The sequence below is a fragment of the Lycium ferocissimum genome, chromosome 7, assembly GCF_029784015.1.
Source record: "Lycium ferocissimum isolate CSIRO_LF1 chromosome 7, AGI_CSIRO_Lferr_CH_V1, whole genome shotgun sequence".
NCBI lineage: Eukaryota > Viridiplantae > Streptophyta > Magnoliopsida > Solanales > Solanaceae > Lycium > Lycium ferocissimum.
Window position 1 is genome coordinate 19,248,727 of NC_081348.1, and position 17,107 is coordinate 19,265,833.

The following is a 17,107-nucleotide window of genomic DNA, read 5'->3' on the forward strand; positions in this document are numbered from 1 at the left end:
GTATTTTTAACACAAGAAATGTGCAAGTTCTAGAAAGTTATATATAAAATTTCTTGCATGCTTAAACAGCGACGGGGAAAAGTTATTTACATAGTAAGCTGGTGAACACCGTCATTATCTAGGGGAAAAATGTTATGGAAATGGTTGAAATTTACTTGCATAAAAGTAGAATAGGACTATGGAAGGGCAAGGACTTGTGACTTCAATGCTCTGCACGAAGGTATAGGCTTGCGACTTGAGCAGCGTCTGCGGTTATGAAGCATCGCAAGGATTATCGCTAATTGTGTGTGTGTGTTTTGTATCAATGTTTATAGTAGCGTATTTTACTGGAACCTAGCTGAATATGGCAACCATATCGAATAAATGAAGAGTTGGAGCCAAGGCATGGTTAACCTGTCAATGAGGGTAAATGCAGGAATGTAAATCAAACACAATAGCTCAACATTACTAGTCAAATACAAGAAACAATCGTGCTGCAGGAACAGTAAAAAACTAGAAGCTATAGCTAGTGGCAAACTACATTATATGGTTTTATGAACTCTCGTTGGTGCTTGCAACCTGAGCGTCTTGCTTCTCTTCTTGACTACCCTCTATGGCCTTTTCGACTGGGGGCTCAGGCTCCTTTTTTAACTCAGTTTCAAACTCCTTTGCTGCCTGTATTATGACATATGTTAGAAATTATGTAATGCATCTCCTTCAGAAGATCACCCTCTATAGCCTTCAAGAGCATTGAACCAAAAGTATGATGATAAAAAGAGAATCTTAAATTATTCTGCTATAACACACAAGTGGTACCCTACTTATGTAAATTCAATAAAGACATCTTCCTACTTCAATGAGACAATAAAGAAATGTAGTCACATCTCTATTCCATATACAAGTCTTTTAACTATTATCTCAGCACTTGAGAGCAGGAAAGTCTTCTGGAACTACGGATTCGCTTGTACGCATTTGCCATTTCCCTATCATTTAAGGATATTGAATGTGGGTTTTATTTGTTGGCCTTGATGTACCCACATTGAACAGAGTGATATGTGTGTACTTGGAAGCTAGAGCAGATTCTTCACAAATGCATTAAGAATCAGCAATTAGTTGCATGTCTTTTTACATGCACCCGTATGAGATAACCCTCAAGGAGTCCATGTAATACAGATTGTAGTAGAGACATAAGAACAGGGAGAGGCTGCTCTCTCACCTGTGAATAGGAACTCTTTTTTTCCCCGATAAAGACCTGTGAATAGGAAACCTTGGAAAGTAACTGTCTTTATACTGAATCTCATTCTTTTACTGCTCTCTTTTAATCCATACCCTGATTTTACAAACTCCTCTTTGGGAAATGCTAAATTCATCATCTATCCTACCAGATCTTTAGGATGGACTCACAATTGACTCCTACCAATAACCATCATGATCAAGAAAGATCAGCAACCATATTAAAGCTCCAGAGAGTAGTAACACCGACTCACCGAGATACCCATCTTCAGAGTCACTTATCTTCCCATATCATGATAGACAAGCCATCTTCCTGATTGCCACCCTCAATACAATTCTCTTCCATCATCAAATGCGTACACACGACGGGTTAACCGAGTCTCAAAACCATAATAACCAGAATACTGAAGTCACCAACACCTTATAAAGCAAGGAAGTAGGTTCAGCAGCGACCTAATATTATTTGTGCTGGAAGAGCAATCTTCAGAGAGATAGCAGCCTGATATTATTTGTGCTGAAAGAGCAATCTTTAGAGTTCCAATTTCTTTATCTCAAACAACACTTACAGAGATGCATCAATTTAACTAATTATACTTACTCATCTTATCTTCATTCTTTTGCCTACCGAACTATTCAACTACGATGTATTCACAAACTTAGCTTCAGTCTGCGAAATGTGTAGATCAGCACTACGAGGACTCTCTGCGGAGGCTGGTCTGAAAAATCTCGTATTTTTATCTTTCTGTGCTTCCATATTCTTAGCAACAGACATGAGCTATACTACAGAGAATAGCAATGGTGTAAACTTCCTTACAACTACTGCGTGATCCCAAAAACTCTTCAATCTTCAAGAAAAATCCTAAAAAGCAACAGGCAATATCCAACTCTTTTTTTTTTTTTTTTGAAATTGGTAACGACTTGTATTCACAGTAAAATTCAGCTTCAATTGAAACAAAAATTATTTTACAGGAGAAAAGTATAAGGGAGCACCCAACAAAAAAAAAAAAAAAATTTACATTTACACTTGTCCTATTAAATCTACCAGGTGTCCTATCTCCCTCCACAAATTTTGTTTACACCAAAAATAGAAGAGATTTAGACAATTCATCCTAATTTTCTGGATAGAGCTACTAGTGCCCTAAAAAATTCTAGGATTCCTTTCCTTCCAAATTGTCCACCAAACACAAGCTGGGATGATCGGCCACCAGTCTTCTTCTCCACCTCTCTTCCCTACACTCTTCTAGCATCTGAGAAGCTCCACAGTAGTATTAGGCATAGTCAAATTGATACCAAGGATACAAAAGAACATGTTCCACAGATTTGTAGTTGTGTTGCAGTGTAAGAAAAGGTGCTTATTGGTTTCACCATCTTGACCACATAAGGAGCATCTTGAACAAATCTAAAAACCTTGTAATTTCTCGTGGGTCAGGCATGCCCTCCTCACAACCAACCAAACAAAACAAGAGACCTTGAAAGGAATTTTTACTTTCCAAATGAGCTTCCAGGGCCTAATCTCCATCAATGTTGTTCTAGGTTGAGGTTCTAGTAAACAGACTTAATAGAGAAAGTTCCTTTGTTGTTCAATCTCCATTTTAGTCTGTCAGCATAAACTGAAGTTCTTCCAAAGGAAGCTAAGAAGTTGGAACATATTGGTTAAGCTTTAAATTTCCCAATCATTGAGAGCTCTTCTGAAAATAAGATCCCACCCTTGAGGGCTCCAAACTTGACTGATTTGTGCTTGAGCTTGGAGGCTTATAGAGTATAAGTCAGGGAAAGTCGATTGAAGGTTATTACGGCCAATCCAGTGGTCTGCCCAAAAAGTAGTCTTTCTGCCATCGCCAACTATGATATCTACATTAGCCCAGAATTCATTCCACTGGAACCTAATAGATTTCCCTACACTAGTACCATAAGGTCCATTAACTTCTTTAGTAATCAATTGATCTAGCATCCCATATTTTTGGGAAATGAATCTTTTCCATAAAGCACTGTCCTCTGAATTGGATCTCCATAGCCATTTCTGCAACAAACTTTTGTTGTGTAATCCTAAGTTCTTAATGCTGAGCCCACTCTCTTTCTTGTTCAAAATGATTGAGTCCCATTTGACCAGGTTCTTGCATCTCCTTTCATCATCAACTTTATTACCTTGCCAAAGAAAGTCTCGTCTCAATTTGTCAATCTTTTTCTCTACTCCTTTGGGAAGTGGGAAGAGAGACATCATGTATGTAGGGAGGGCATCCAAGACAGAATTAATGAGTCTAACTCTGCCACCCAAAGAGAGGTATTGAGTTTTCCACCTTGCCTGCTTCTTGTTACATCTCTCCAAAACTTCATCCCAGATTTCTTTGGATTTGTTTTTAGCACCTAGAGGCATCCCTAGGTACTTAGTGGGGAGGGAGCCCACTTGACAACCTAGGTTCCATGGTAGATTCTGAAGATCATCGACTTGATGAATTATCTATTTCTAATTGAAGAACAGGCAATATCCACCTTTTTTTTTTTTTTTTTTTTTTTTTGAGAAATGGGTGTTTTCACTCCTATTTAGTCACAGAGACAGGCTATGCCTCTTCTCCCAAGCCTTGTCATTTTTTTTTTTTAAGACTTGCTTTTCTTGAGTTGGGCCCTTCTCAGGAGGTGGATAAGTAAAATGTCTGTCAGTATTCAAGAATGTGGCTTTCCCATGTATCTGATCTGCAAACATTTCACCAGAAAATAAATTCTATCACCAAAATCCCCGCTAGAAATATGGGAATTCTGAAGCCAAACAGAAAGATGTGCACCAGACCTATTCCTTCGAAAACTTTGACTGCTCCTACGCTCTACCCTCCATAATAGTTCACAGAACTTTCCCATGATTTTCATGATATTTTTTATCTACATCATCTTAAAGCTAAACTTCAAAAGCGTAATGGAAGTCCAGCACATTATATAGAAACACCATTTCATTACCAATACATCTGCACCATCAATTAGGATGAATATCTTCTGATTACGATCAAAGAATTTCAACTCTGGATTTTGTCTAACTCAAACTTTGGTAAGAGCTTATGAGTATGAGTAATAATACGCACTTAAAACACCCTGAATGAAGTACCAATTTATCTCACAGTCAAAAGGTATTCTGATTTCCCTCAATGAAAATAGAAAAACTACGTCATCTTGCCTGATGATTGAAGTAACTTCTAGAGGTCGTCTTCATCTAAGATCTCAGGTACACTAACATAATTATGTTTATCTATATGTTCTTTTTTATGGTTTCACAACCCTCATCCTAAAGGTTCAGGCTTGCTTTGTAATCTTATGACCATCTGATAGTTCACTTTCCTTTGTCTTGCACATCCATAACATTTGAATTTGCATCGAAGACATGTGCATTTTCCAAGATACAACGCCTCCTTTTCTAGCTTGTTCACTAGAACCAAATGCAGATTTAATGACTATGTCAATTGCCACAAAGAAAATTCTAGAGTCATGAGAATTTATGTTATGAAATATATATCCTCTCACAAGCAAAATCCCAGTGGAAATGAGAAAAAAAAAATCACCTCTCCTCGTATTTCAACCAGCACAATAGCTAGTATTTCAATTTCTTCTTCCAACCCAAGCTCATAGAAAGAACTCGTTCAGTTACTAACCAACTATCAAACCTTATCTCCACATCAAGAACTATTTATGCATCCAGGTCTATTAGATGTTTGAATTTCTTTTCCTCCACATCAAGACCTTCACTTTTTCACCCAAAGGGGACTAAACTCATTTCCAAAGTCAAAACATAAAAACCCAACACACAAATCAGAGCCAGAAACTATCACACACGCAAAATATACGAGAACAACCTCCACATAGTTACACCCTTTTCAAATCCCAAAAGTAAATTAGAAAAACATGATCTTTCACCAAAATTCTTAATGAATTACCACTATTCTGAAATCTAAAAGGTTCAATTTTTCTTTAAGTTATCAAATCTCTAAATTTCCGGTAGGTGAATTATCTATTTCTTATTGAAGCACAGTTAATTAATTGACAGATACTTATTGAAAGTTAGTTACCATTTCTATCAGACTACTAATTTCAGCTAATCACAAGAGACTTACATATAATTAACTAACAAATGACCTGATTGTGTAACTAGTTCGTGATTTAATTATCTATCCAATATAAGGACTAAATTTCTTGGAAATGTTACCTGTTGGAAACTCTTGACAGTCTTGCCAATAGTACGGCCAACTTCAGGCAACTGTTTAGGCCCAAAAACAAGGGCAGCAACACCAGCAATCACAGCCAGCTCAGGCACTCCAAGCCCAAATAAACATTTGCAAGAAAGACCCCTTTTTCCACTGCTAGTCACTTTTCTAGCAGGACCCATAAACAGGGCCCTGTTGCTGTTGAAGAAAAGAGAGCTAGAAGAGGAACATAAAGTTGGAATCTTGGCTGTTGAAACAGCTGAAGAAGAAGAAGAAGAAATGGGTTTTGGTGTAAGGGATAAAGAGAGAGTTGTAGCAGCAATAGCTGAAGATGAGATGATTGCCATTTTTTCTGGATTTTGTTGATGGTAAGACCTACAGTGTTGTTGTTCAAGATTGTGTTGGACTAGTGCAGCAAAAGAGAGATAATTTGGGGAATTTTTATTGGGTACGGCTTCTGCTGACCTTGTGGGTATTATTATTATTATCAAGAAATTAATTTTCTGTAAGAAAAACGTGGCCTTGGAACTAGGATTGGTTGGTGGGGTTTTAGAAATTCTTGATTTTCTAGTTTGGGTACACTGATGGAGTAGGTTGAAAACATTATGACATTTATTGGGAGTTGATTTAGAAAATTTGTTTATCTTGGAGAATGTGTTAAAAAACTAAAAAAATCATGTTTCTTGGACTATTTTATCCTTGTTGGCTCTCTTTAATCTTCACCCCATAATATTTCTACTTCACTCATCTATTTTTATCACTGGAAGTTAATTTTGCAGAGATCTTGTACAAATAAAAATTGGCTTCAATGATTTGAAAAATTAATTAAGCGAAAGAAATGAAAGTGAAAGAAGAAGGTGTGTATTTATGGAGAGATGATTATTAATCTTTGATCGTTGCTATCTCCCCTTTTTTTTCTTCCGTTATAATTCACTAAATTATAACCTATCCTTTTAACTCGACGGCATGAGTTGCCTTTGAATTAAATAGATAAAAAGTGTGAGTGCATATTGGTATGTGAAAATTTCTTAAATTAAAAATTGAAATGAAGTTTTCTCTCATAACCTTACCTAGAATATATTGTAAAAGTTTCACAATTCTATTTGCTCTGGCTTTCACCCTGATACATACCTACCATTTTATATTTTTAATTTTGAACCAAAAACACTATATATTTGGGTACCTGGCAAAATCTATTTAGAAAATTTAATATACTCATGCTTAATCAAACATATAAATGATAGAGAATATCAACCAGATCCGCTCTACTTGGCGATCATTTTAGCTTTGTTTCTCTATAGGAAAGTTGCGCTGATGCAGAACGAAGCACATCAAAATGTAAACACCCAAGGCTGATTGGTTCTACGCCACCGAACTTTCGCGCCGTTGGTGAAAATTCGAATCTCACTGTAATCCCTCTCTTCATTTTCCCTTCCCTACCTCTATGTAATAATTTCTTTTTTTTAAAAAAAAAAAAAAGCGCATCAAAACGCAGTTCCCTGAATTAGTGCATTAGGCATCTTTTGTTCTCTTGCTAGTTCAACTTTAGTTTAGAGCTTTAATATTAATAATTTCTGGTCCAACAGTACCAACTGACAAGGCTTGCTTTTGTTAACTTGTTATTGGTTAATCTGGTAATAACAAAAATGCAGAGCTTGATTAGAAGTACAGCTGATACAGTCCCCTCCAAGAAAGGGGGAAAAGAAAAGAAACAGAAAAACCTGCATGTTTAAAATATTCTTGAGGCAATTAAGAATCCCAACTGTTTTAAGACACAAGACATGGAAAAATCCAATCAAGAGGAATACCCTTAAACACAAAGAGCAAAATCAAACGCAGTTGCACACGAAAATTATGAAATTTTACTAGTCCTCCTCAAGATTGATTGAATCCTTGAATTTCCCATATAATATCTTCTTAAGTTCAGCCATCTGGGCAACTACTGATTCCTTCTCTTCCTCTAGTTTCTCCAAGTTCTTGCTAGTGTCCTCTTTCATATTCTCTATCCTGGTCTCCACTTCATCCTTTGGCACGTGAGCAAAAACTTCCCCTATCTGGAAGCGTACTATCTCTTCATCGGTCAGAATTAGCTCATTGCTTGCGTCCTCAAGATTTTCACATGTTTCCTGAGAAAGATTAAATGGAGTTAGTAGAGACAGAACAGTACGTTGGGAGAAATTTAACCATCATAAGATTGCCATGATTAGCAATTTTTTTCACATAGCTTGCTCATGAAGTAAGACATTTACTTTTGACGAACAATGTAAAATTCTTGCTAGCCTAAAGGTCCTGCTTCTCTGTAGTCCCTCTCTCTCGATCACTTGCAGCAAGTCTACAATATTTACACCCAAAACTGCTTTCCTCCTAAATTCCTTATGTTAAACACCTATAATATATAATCAACACTTGCACTTAACTACCTTTAGCCTTCGTTTTTTCGACACAAGCAAGGGGATCTTCCTATCCAAGATCCACCTGTTTACTTGTACACACTAACTAATAGTTTTCTGCACTTCACCATAATATAAGCAAACCCAAAAGTTGACCACATGAAAATGTTGGGCTGAACTTTGCTTACTCATGGACTCCCCCATTTATATGCTTTTCGAATATGTATCAGCATTAAAAGCAACAGATTATTCTGATATTACCAGTACACCTTCTTCTGCACTGCACATAGATGCGTTTAATAAAATAATATCTAAACATACAAAATGATAGAACACGTATAGTACAGAAGATTCACGGAGGAATTGACAAAGCATCAAGGATCATAAGATTCACCTCTATCTGGTATGTGTAGGTGGATATATAGCAGATGCCAAAAATGAAACTTCTCGTTCCGTTTATTTTATCTTAGAAGCATAACAAGGGCCCCTTCTATGACTGAGGTTTACAGGTGGACTTGAGAAAACACTTGCTCATTAGCTTACGAGAATAATTTATCCTCCCTTGCCTAGCCCATACTCTTCTAAAGTTAGAACGTTAACGTGTCAATCTTCTGGAAAATGAAAATACCCCAAATAATACTAAGCAAAATAGAAGCCTGCCCACTCAGAGTCACGAAGAACTCTTAAATTTTGCTGAACCTCATAGTTTTAAATTTTAATGTACTCATTCCATCCCATATTACTTGACCCACTTTCTTGTTTAGATTGTCACAATAATATAATCTTTAAAAAGATGAAACTCTATCAATTTAAAAGAATCATATTATTCATGACAATACTACTTTATATTATAGATTTGATGTGACCTCTCTATATGCATTACGCATGTTCTAACTATTACTCTTGCACATATTTACAAAACAGAATGGTAACCAGTTTCTTGTTGACTCCACAAAAGTTAACAGCCATGCAGGTGGGATAGAGCTAGTCGTTGCACATCTAAACGTCTGTTTGTGCAGTAGTTTCAATTGTAATTGCACTTTTACTTATTTTAGGCATGCAAACAAGTCCCCTCATGTGTGTGCCTGAATCTTTTTTTCTCGGCCAATCATGTGGAAATATTTTGACTATTGGTGATGAACACTGAACCACTATCTCTAACTACTCTAATACCATGTTAAATTATGTGAACCGTCTCACCAGAAGTTTTAATTGTTAGAGAAGACAGATATATTAATTTAACAGTTTTAGGTCTGCAACTGCTCAAACAAATGAGAATGATAGTGGGCAATGAACGACTCTGTGCTGCTCATGATTCAAGAGCCAAATGGAGGAAAGCGGAGAGTTAATTGCCTGGATAAATTTCTCGGTACTTGAACTCATATACTCCCTCCGCTTCATTTTATGCGAACATGTTTGACTGGAAGAAGTTTAAGAAAGAAAAGAAGGCTTTTTCGAACTGGTAGTCTTAAACAGGTCATGGCAGTTATGTTTAAATCATGATATTAAGAGTAAAATGGAAAGCTTAAAGTCAAATTGTTTCTAAATACAGAAAGCTACTCTTTTGAAACTAAAAAGGAAGAGTGTCACATAAAATGGGATAGAGGGAGTATTAAATACGAACAAGAGAGCATTGTTGACGTGTATGGTCCTCAAAGCAAACAAGAAAGCTTATAAAAGTATGGTTTTCATACACATGAAGCATGTAGGACCAACAATTTTTGATAAAACCACCTCTTTTCTATAATTTCTGACATGTCATACGCAGCCCTCTATACGCACTGGCTCAAGGGTACCACATTATAATGATTGAACGTGATAAAAATGGACAAAGTAGATCTAAATCATCAACAAAGACCTACAATCTATATGAAAAGAACGTGCACCTACCTAAAGACATAACACAACGAAAGCAATGGATCAATATAGATCAGACCAACTATTGGGATTAAAGATTAATTTTTGTGGTTAACACTCACATTCGCTTCTAGTGTTTGTCACTAGTATGTCATTAGTGTGATATTTAAAGAAACTATAGTTCCAAAGAACCCCAATTGGTCCTAAAGTAACAAATTACTCCTATTTTATTATTGGATTGGAATAAATCATCCTGAATAGAGCAGAATGGATATGAGTGATTCCTATATTTTAAGTTCTGGATTGAGTATGAATTAATTCCAAAACTACATCGGATTTCCTTAACTTTTCCCCTTTTTCGGCAAATACATACACAAACCTACTGAAAGTGGAAATACGTATCATGAGTGTTAAAAAAGAGAGCGGGGCATATTACCTTAGCGATCTTGATTTCATCATGGAGTTCGTGAAGACGGTTATTCAATCTGCCAAATTTGTTAATATTCTGCTGATCCTCCCATGTTACTTCCACTTCAGAGCCTGAGGTACCAGCCTTTTTTCCACAAAATCAATAGTAAGTAATGTTAATTAGAGGAGCCCCAAATGGTGAAAGGGGGGTAAAAGTTAGGGTTTAGAGTTCACTCACCTGCTGCATTTTCGAGAAGACGATAGGCTGTTGGCGAGAAATGAGAATGTTCAGACTCCACTCCTATGTTTCCGATATGCAAACTTTAAACCCCTGCACCACCAAAAGAAAACAAAAAGCAAATCACTCCGTAACCTTCGACCCCCGCGCTCAGGAGTGTTCGTGCGTCGTTCTGGGTGGATTTTTGGTTTAAATTTGGGGGACAATTTGCACGATTATCCCTATTCGGGTTGGCTTTTTTGGGGTGGTTTTTTTTTTTTTTAAATTGTTTGAAATCTTTAAATTTTCGTCGGCAAGAAAATTTATGGGTTTTCCGGTTTGAAACTCCCATTTCATTAAAAATTTTAAAAAAAATTCGCAAGACAGAGTTTAAATTTCGCTATGCCCCCACCGACATACACTTGTTAAGCAATTACCAAAGTTATGTCGGACCCGATATACTTATGCCTTATGGGCAGACTTTTAGTTAAACTTTAACTAAAAGTCTTTTCCTAGTTATACCTTATAGGGCAGACTTTTAGTTAAGGTTTAACTAAAAGTATGCCCCATAAGGCATAACTTTTCCTTAAGACATAGACTTTGTCTTATAAGACAAATTTTTGAGATAATACTCAAAATACCCCCAACGTTTGACCAAAATCCCAACTACACACCTAACATTTGCGGGGGTCCTATTACCCCCCCCCCGAACAAATTTTTTCGATATCGAAATGTCCTTTTTCTTGATGTGTCCCAATCTCGCCAACCCCAAATATTAAATGGCGGTTGTCCACACGCAGCTCGGCCCACGTGCCACGTGTTTAATTTTGCCCCATTTTTTATTAATTTCTTCCTCCATCCATCTACTCTTCTTCTTCAAAAAAAAAAAAAACTCTCAATTTTCATACTCCATTTTTTATTAAGGATCAAAACCCATACCCAATTCTCCTTTCATCTTCATCAACATTATCATTATCATCATCATCATCATCTTCATTAGGAGTTGAAAAAAAATCACACCAACTTGCTCAAATCTAATCCAAACAAACCCAAATGTGAAAGGAAGCTTCCTAACACCAAATAGAACAAAGTTCATCCATTAATTTGATTAAACAATCAAGAATTTAGAGAAACCCATTTGGTGTTCTTCATGCTTTCCTCAATTCTTAGCAATGGAGTTTAATTTTCTCCCAAAATCAACTCGAAAAATTAGTGCTTAAACAACTCGACCAAGCAACAAGTAGCAACTCCAAACAAGCAACTTCCAGTCGGATTTTCTTTAACAAGATTAGATTTTTCATCCTTATTTTTTTTCCGGATTTTTCCTTTTTCTTTCTTGATTTTTCATTTTTTTCTTGATTTTCGTTTATGGTGAAAAGTTGTTCTTTAACAAGTTGTTCGGAATCATATGTGGATTTTCTTGATTGAGATTTTCGTTTATAATGGATATTATTTTGACAACAAAAAATGGGGATGGATATTAAATAGGGTGAAGATGAAGATGAAGTAGCCTAAAAATGGAGGGAGTTCAAATTTTATCTACTTGGCATCATATGTGGCGGCTTAGTTGGCGTCCAAAAACGGTCGGATGCGATTTTTAAAGGCCGTCACGCGCCCGGGCGGTGTATTCACGCTCTCGCCACATCGGCAAAAAAAGGGCCATTTTGCTACGAAAAAATTTGTCCGGGGGTAATAGGACCCATGAGGTTAGGTGTGTAGTTGAGATTTTGGTCAAACGTTGGGGGTATTTTGAGTATTATCCCCAAATTTTTAGTTATGCCTTAAGGAAAAGTTTCGCCTTATGGGGCATAGTTTTAGTTATGTCTTAACTAAAAGTCTGCCCCATAAGGCATAACTAGGAAAAGACTTTTAGTTAAGGCTTAATTAAAAGTTTGCCCATAAATATGCCTCCACCGGCATAAACTTGTTAAGAAATTATCAAAGTTATGCCGGACCCGACATACTTATGCTAAGTCTGCCCATAAGGCATGAGTATGTCGGGTCCGGCATAACTTTGATAATTCCTTAACAAATGTATGCCGGGTCCGGCATACACGCAACCCAAACCTTGCCTTGCCTTGAATTTTTTTTTTTTTTTTTTAATTTATGCTTGAGCGGGGGTTCGAACCCAGAACCTCATGATTTCTGCATGAACGCTCAGGTTGCAATGAGAAGGGCAAAAATTAAAGACCAGCAATATGAGGGGCATAATTTAAAGACCACAAATATGAGGGCAAAATTTAAAGACCACCCCCAAAGAAGGGCAATCCGCGCAAAAAAATGATTCGGGTTCCCTCAAATTGGTGGTCTTAAATTTTTGTCCTTCGTTCGGGTTTCGAATTCGAACTTCTACTTAGTTAAAAAAAAATTAAAAAAATTGTAAAGTAGGCTTTTGTTAAAACTCTGCCTTAGGTAGAATTTGCAGTCAAACTCTACCTGATCAGATAGAGTTTTGGGTTCAGACATAAGTCAAAACTCTACTTTAAGGTAGAGGTTTGCATTAAGGTAATTTTTTTTTTTTAATTCGGTTGGAATTTTGCAAAGTTGTGCCTTAAGGCCTAACTTTTGCCCAAATAAGCCTAATTTTGCTACAAAACTCTGCCTTGCGATTTTTTTTTAGAGAACCGAGTTCGAACCCCAAACCTCATGGTATTAGGCGAAGGGAAAAAATTAAAGACCAGCAATTTGAGGGGCAAAAATTAAAGACCAATGCCTTTGACGGGTAGTCCGCACAAAAAAATGAAATTAGAGGGTCAAATAGGCTGGTTGGGTTGAATTTGAACATGTTGAAATTAGTTGATTTAATAAATGGGCTGGTTATTGACTCGTCCAAAAGTTACTTGGGTTAGAATGAGTTGGACTTAAATGGGCTAAAAAGCGGATCATAACCCAACCCGTCCAATTCTTACTATATTTTAATTTCTTTGCTTGTTCTTGTATAAGTTTTTAATACCTAATAAAATTATTTTCTTTCTTTATTATTTTTATACATGACATATCAAATAAACAAATACCTTTTTAAAAATATGTTAACAAGATTTCAGATGGATCAATTTGGCTGCATATCAGCCCAACTTCTTACATGCTTAGATAATAATAGGTGGATCAATGATCAGCCCAAACTTAAACGGGTTGGGCGGGTCATGTTTTCATGCGCTTATCTTGCCGCCCGTAGTTAAAATCAAAATCAAATCAGTTAAGAGTAGTAATTACTTATTAGTACAATCAGTTTGTTAGTTAGACATTTCACTGTTAGATTAGTTGTTAGTGATAGTCGGCTGAAGTAGAGTGACAACTCATTGACAACTATAAGTTAGTATAGGAGCTTAGATATTTTCATTATTGATTCTCACTTACATATATTAATTGTAATACACAAAAAGAAATCAATCAAGTTGTTTTTCCCAAATATCTGCTTCTTAGTCTCTTTCAATTCGTTCAATTCCTCTCTGCTTTGGCTTGATAACTCCATAGCTGATTCTCCATTAAAGCTCTTACAATTGAACTTGATATGCTTTTCCACTTCTTCTGATTCTTAATATGATATCAGAGCAAGGTTAGCTCGCGATTAGTTCTTTCATTTTTCATACATATTTGAATTTATTGTTGTTTTCTCCTTAATCTTTTCACGTTATTGAATTCATAGATCGAATTCGATTTTTGCGATTAATTCATTGTTGTTTTCTCCTTAATCTTTTCTCGTTATCGAATTCGATTTTTACAATTAAATCGCACACAATCTCTATTTTCTATGTGATAATCTGGAAGATCGTGATTCTATTCAAATGGCGGTTGAAATAGCGAACAATCTACTCAAAATGATGAACAATCTAGCGACATTATTGTCAATACTAGTTCATCACTATATATGCATCAATATGATAATCCCAGGGTAATGTTGGTGCCAGTTCCTTTCAATGGAACAGGGTATATGTCATGGAGGAGAGGTGTTCTTCGAGCACTCTCAGTTACGAACAAATTAGGGTTTATAATGGTGAATGTAAGAGACCAGATCCTGGTTCATCATGTATCGTTAATGGGGAAGGTGTGACGATATAGTCACTTTGTGGATCCTAAATTCACTTGCGAAAGAAATGACAGATAATGTGGAGTATGTAAATGACTCAGTTGAGCTGTGAAAGGAATTAGATGATCGATATGATCAGACAAATGGTGCGAAGCTTTATCAGATTCAGAGAGAGATAAATGAACTATCTCTGGGAACTCTAGACATTACCACTTACTATACACGAATGAAGAAGTTGTGGAAAGAATTGAATACTTTACATGCGAAAACTCAGTACAGTTGCAATTGTACCTGTGGTGCTAAGAAAAATCTGCACAAAGCAGAACAGGAGAAGAGATTAATTCAGTTCCTCATGTGGTTGAATGTACACTATAAATTGAGGAAGCATACTCATGATGAATCCATTGCCTTCACTGGCACAAGCCTTCTCACTTCTAGTGCTAAATGAGAAGCAAAAGGAAATTAAACCAAACAACCAATTGTTCATAGTCTACTTCCCTCCATATGAATGCTGCAAGGGGAGGAAATAACTTTCGTACAAACTATACACCAGGAGGAAATCACACTAACTAATATCCACTTATATATAAGTGGAATATATATATATATTTATACAAGGTATGCTTAAATATATACGTGGAATATACAATATTATACTATTACATAAGCGGAATAAATATATTTATACGGGGTATATTAAATACACACACACACAAAAAAAATAATAATAAAATATATATATATATATATATATATATATATATATATATATATATTATAGATAATTGAATATATAGGTGGAATAAATATATACACAGTATATATGTACATAAGCGACATAATGCTGATATTTAATACTAGTGTATAATTAAATAAATATATACATAGTATTATAATAATATATAATTATGTATAATATAAATATACAGTATAATAATAGATGTTTAATGGTTTATAGCTTTAATAGTATTCTAGTATACGAGATATAACTTTGGAATAGAGGACACAAACTAGTGCGTTGGAGCAATTTTGTGAAGAAATTTATAGCGGATCTTTGGATAGAGGGGTTAAAGTTTATCAGAAGGTGAGAAATGAGTAGAAATACAAAATGCTAATTATTAAGAAGATGAGAGATCATAGGTATAGGTTGATAACGATTGAAATATGTTACTTGATTTGTGGAGTTCTAGTTAATGTAGAAATGTTGTACTAATACGCCTTTGCAACTTCTTTTGAAACAAAACAAAAGTATTGTGATTCCCGAAAATATTTATCAAATGTTGATTTACTACAGATTAGAATTTTTTTAAAAACAATTAAAACCCGGCCCAGCCTGAATTAGCCCACTATGTACCCCTACCCGGGTAGGGGGCTGGGCCAGACACCCTTTCCCCTCCTCAAATCCGGCCCCCAGCCCGGCCCCTTAACTATGGCCCCGATCGGTCCGGAACCGGCCCCCATGTGGCCAGCATTTACATCGCCCGGCCCGACCATGCCCAATTGACAGGTTTACCTTTAATATGACGCTACTCATTTTTAACTTGCAATAAAATTGGTTGGATTAAAAAGGGTACTATTTAATTAAGGATAGTTTAGTGAAAATATCCTCTTACTTTTTAAAGGTAAGTGAAATTTTTAAGGAGTGTGTCCAAACGAAAAACGCCATATAACATGAATCAGAGAAAGTACATCTTCACTAATTTATCTATTCTATTTAAATTACAAAAGAAAAAGAAGCCTCTTCAATTTTCAATTTTCATAAGATTATAACTATTTGGAGACTTAAACTAATGGCATAACTATTGTGAAAGATTCAAATGGACAGCTGAGCAAGCTAAAAAAACTTCCTCCGGATAAAAAAGAGTGTTCACTTAGCCTTTTTTGTTTTTGGTGAAAAAGAATGTCCAATTATCAAATGAAAAAGAATGTCCACTTATCAAATTAAGAAAAAATTAATCTTATTTTTTCAGATTTGGCCCTATTAAGTGTTATGTGATCAAGGTCAATAGTGAAATACCTATTTAATTTGGGGCAGATTAGTCAAATTACCTTTTTTATTTTTTTATTTTTAGGAATTAGTATTTTCTTAAGGGTTGTACGTGCAAATGGCTAACTGGACACTCTATTTGATCCGGAGGAAGTAATATTTAAGAAATTAATAGACATGCAGATAAATTATAGATTGATCGGGTTAATTAATATAGAAATTAATGGTAGTACACGATTTTCTTTCATTATATTTTAGATTATTGCGATTTGCGAATAAGTGGGTGCACATTGGGTAGATCAGTCTATTGTCGACCAATTTAATAGGGAGGTCGCGTTAATAATGATTGTAAGTTTGTATCCGCTGATAAGTGAATTATGCAATATCGCAAAAGTAATTTTGATAATTGAAAGATTGCAATATCAACATAGTAATAATACCTTTTACTCTAGGGATCTATTGGCGGGATCTATTTTTCCAGGGAGTTTGGTTGGTTACGCAAGAAGGGCTACTATATATACATAACAAAATAATGTTGGTGAGGGTTCGAATCCCCACATTGTAATCCCCTTCCCCCATTTCCCCTTCCCCTACCCCTATGTAATAAAAAATAATTAAAAAAAATAATAATAGACCTTTTCCTTAAATATAATTATATAGGAGCAACTTTTATTTTGTCCCTCGTAAAATTTAGTACTCCTATAATTTTTGGCTGAATAGGTTAGGGTGTAAAATTTTAGAAGTGGAGGATATGATGCAAATAAAAAGAAGTTACACATATACATTAAGGGCAAATTATGATACGCCATACCATGCAAGCAAAAC

The 17,107-nt window shown here is 35.6% G+C and overlaps 2 protein-coding genes across 2 annotated transcripts; both read right to left on the reverse strand.

Annotated features, from left to right (window-relative positions):
• Positions 1–420: 420 nt before the first annotated feature.
• LOC132063636 (sec-independent protein translocase protein TATA, chloroplastic) lies at positions 421–5,981 on the reverse strand. The gene is made up of 2 exons (XM_059456289.1): positions 5,399–5,981; positions 421–654 (listed from the first exon to the last, which is right to left on the reverse strand). Exons 1-2 carry the CDS (start codon positions 5,741–5,743, stop codon positions 532–534), a joined length of 468 nt encoding a protein of 155 aa, XP_059312272.1. The 5' UTR covers positions 5,744–5,981; the 3' UTR covers positions 421–531.
• Positions 5,982–7,122: 1,141 nt separating this feature from the next.
• LOC132063637 (prefoldin subunit 4) lies at positions 7,123–10,463 on the reverse strand. Its single transcript, XM_059456290.1, has 3 exons — positions 10,290–10,463; positions 10,080–10,196; positions 7,123–7,522 (listed from the first exon to the last, which is right to left on the reverse strand). The coding sequence occupies exons 1-3, from the start codon at positions 10,296–10,298 to the stop codon at positions 7,262–7,264; spliced, it is 387 nt and encodes a 128-aa protein (XP_059312273.1). The 5' UTR covers positions 10,299–10,463; the 3' UTR covers positions 7,123–7,261.
• Between the last annotated feature and the right edge of the window lie 6,644 nt (positions 10,464–17,107).

Coding starts and splice junctions, on each gene's coding strand:
- LOC132063636 (XM_059456289.1), bottom strand. CDS start 5,743: ATGGCAATCATCTCATCTTCAGCTATTGCTGCTACAACTCTCTCTTTA. Junction 655..5,398: donor CTGTCAAGAGTTTCCAACAG/GTAACATTTCCA, acceptor GTCATAATACAG/GCAGCAAAGGAGTTTGAAAC.
- LOC132063637 (XM_059456290.1), bottom strand. Junction 7,523..10,079: donor ATGAAATCAAGATCGCTAAG/GTAATATGCCCC, acceptor AATCTTTCTCAG/GAAACATGTGAAAATCTTGA.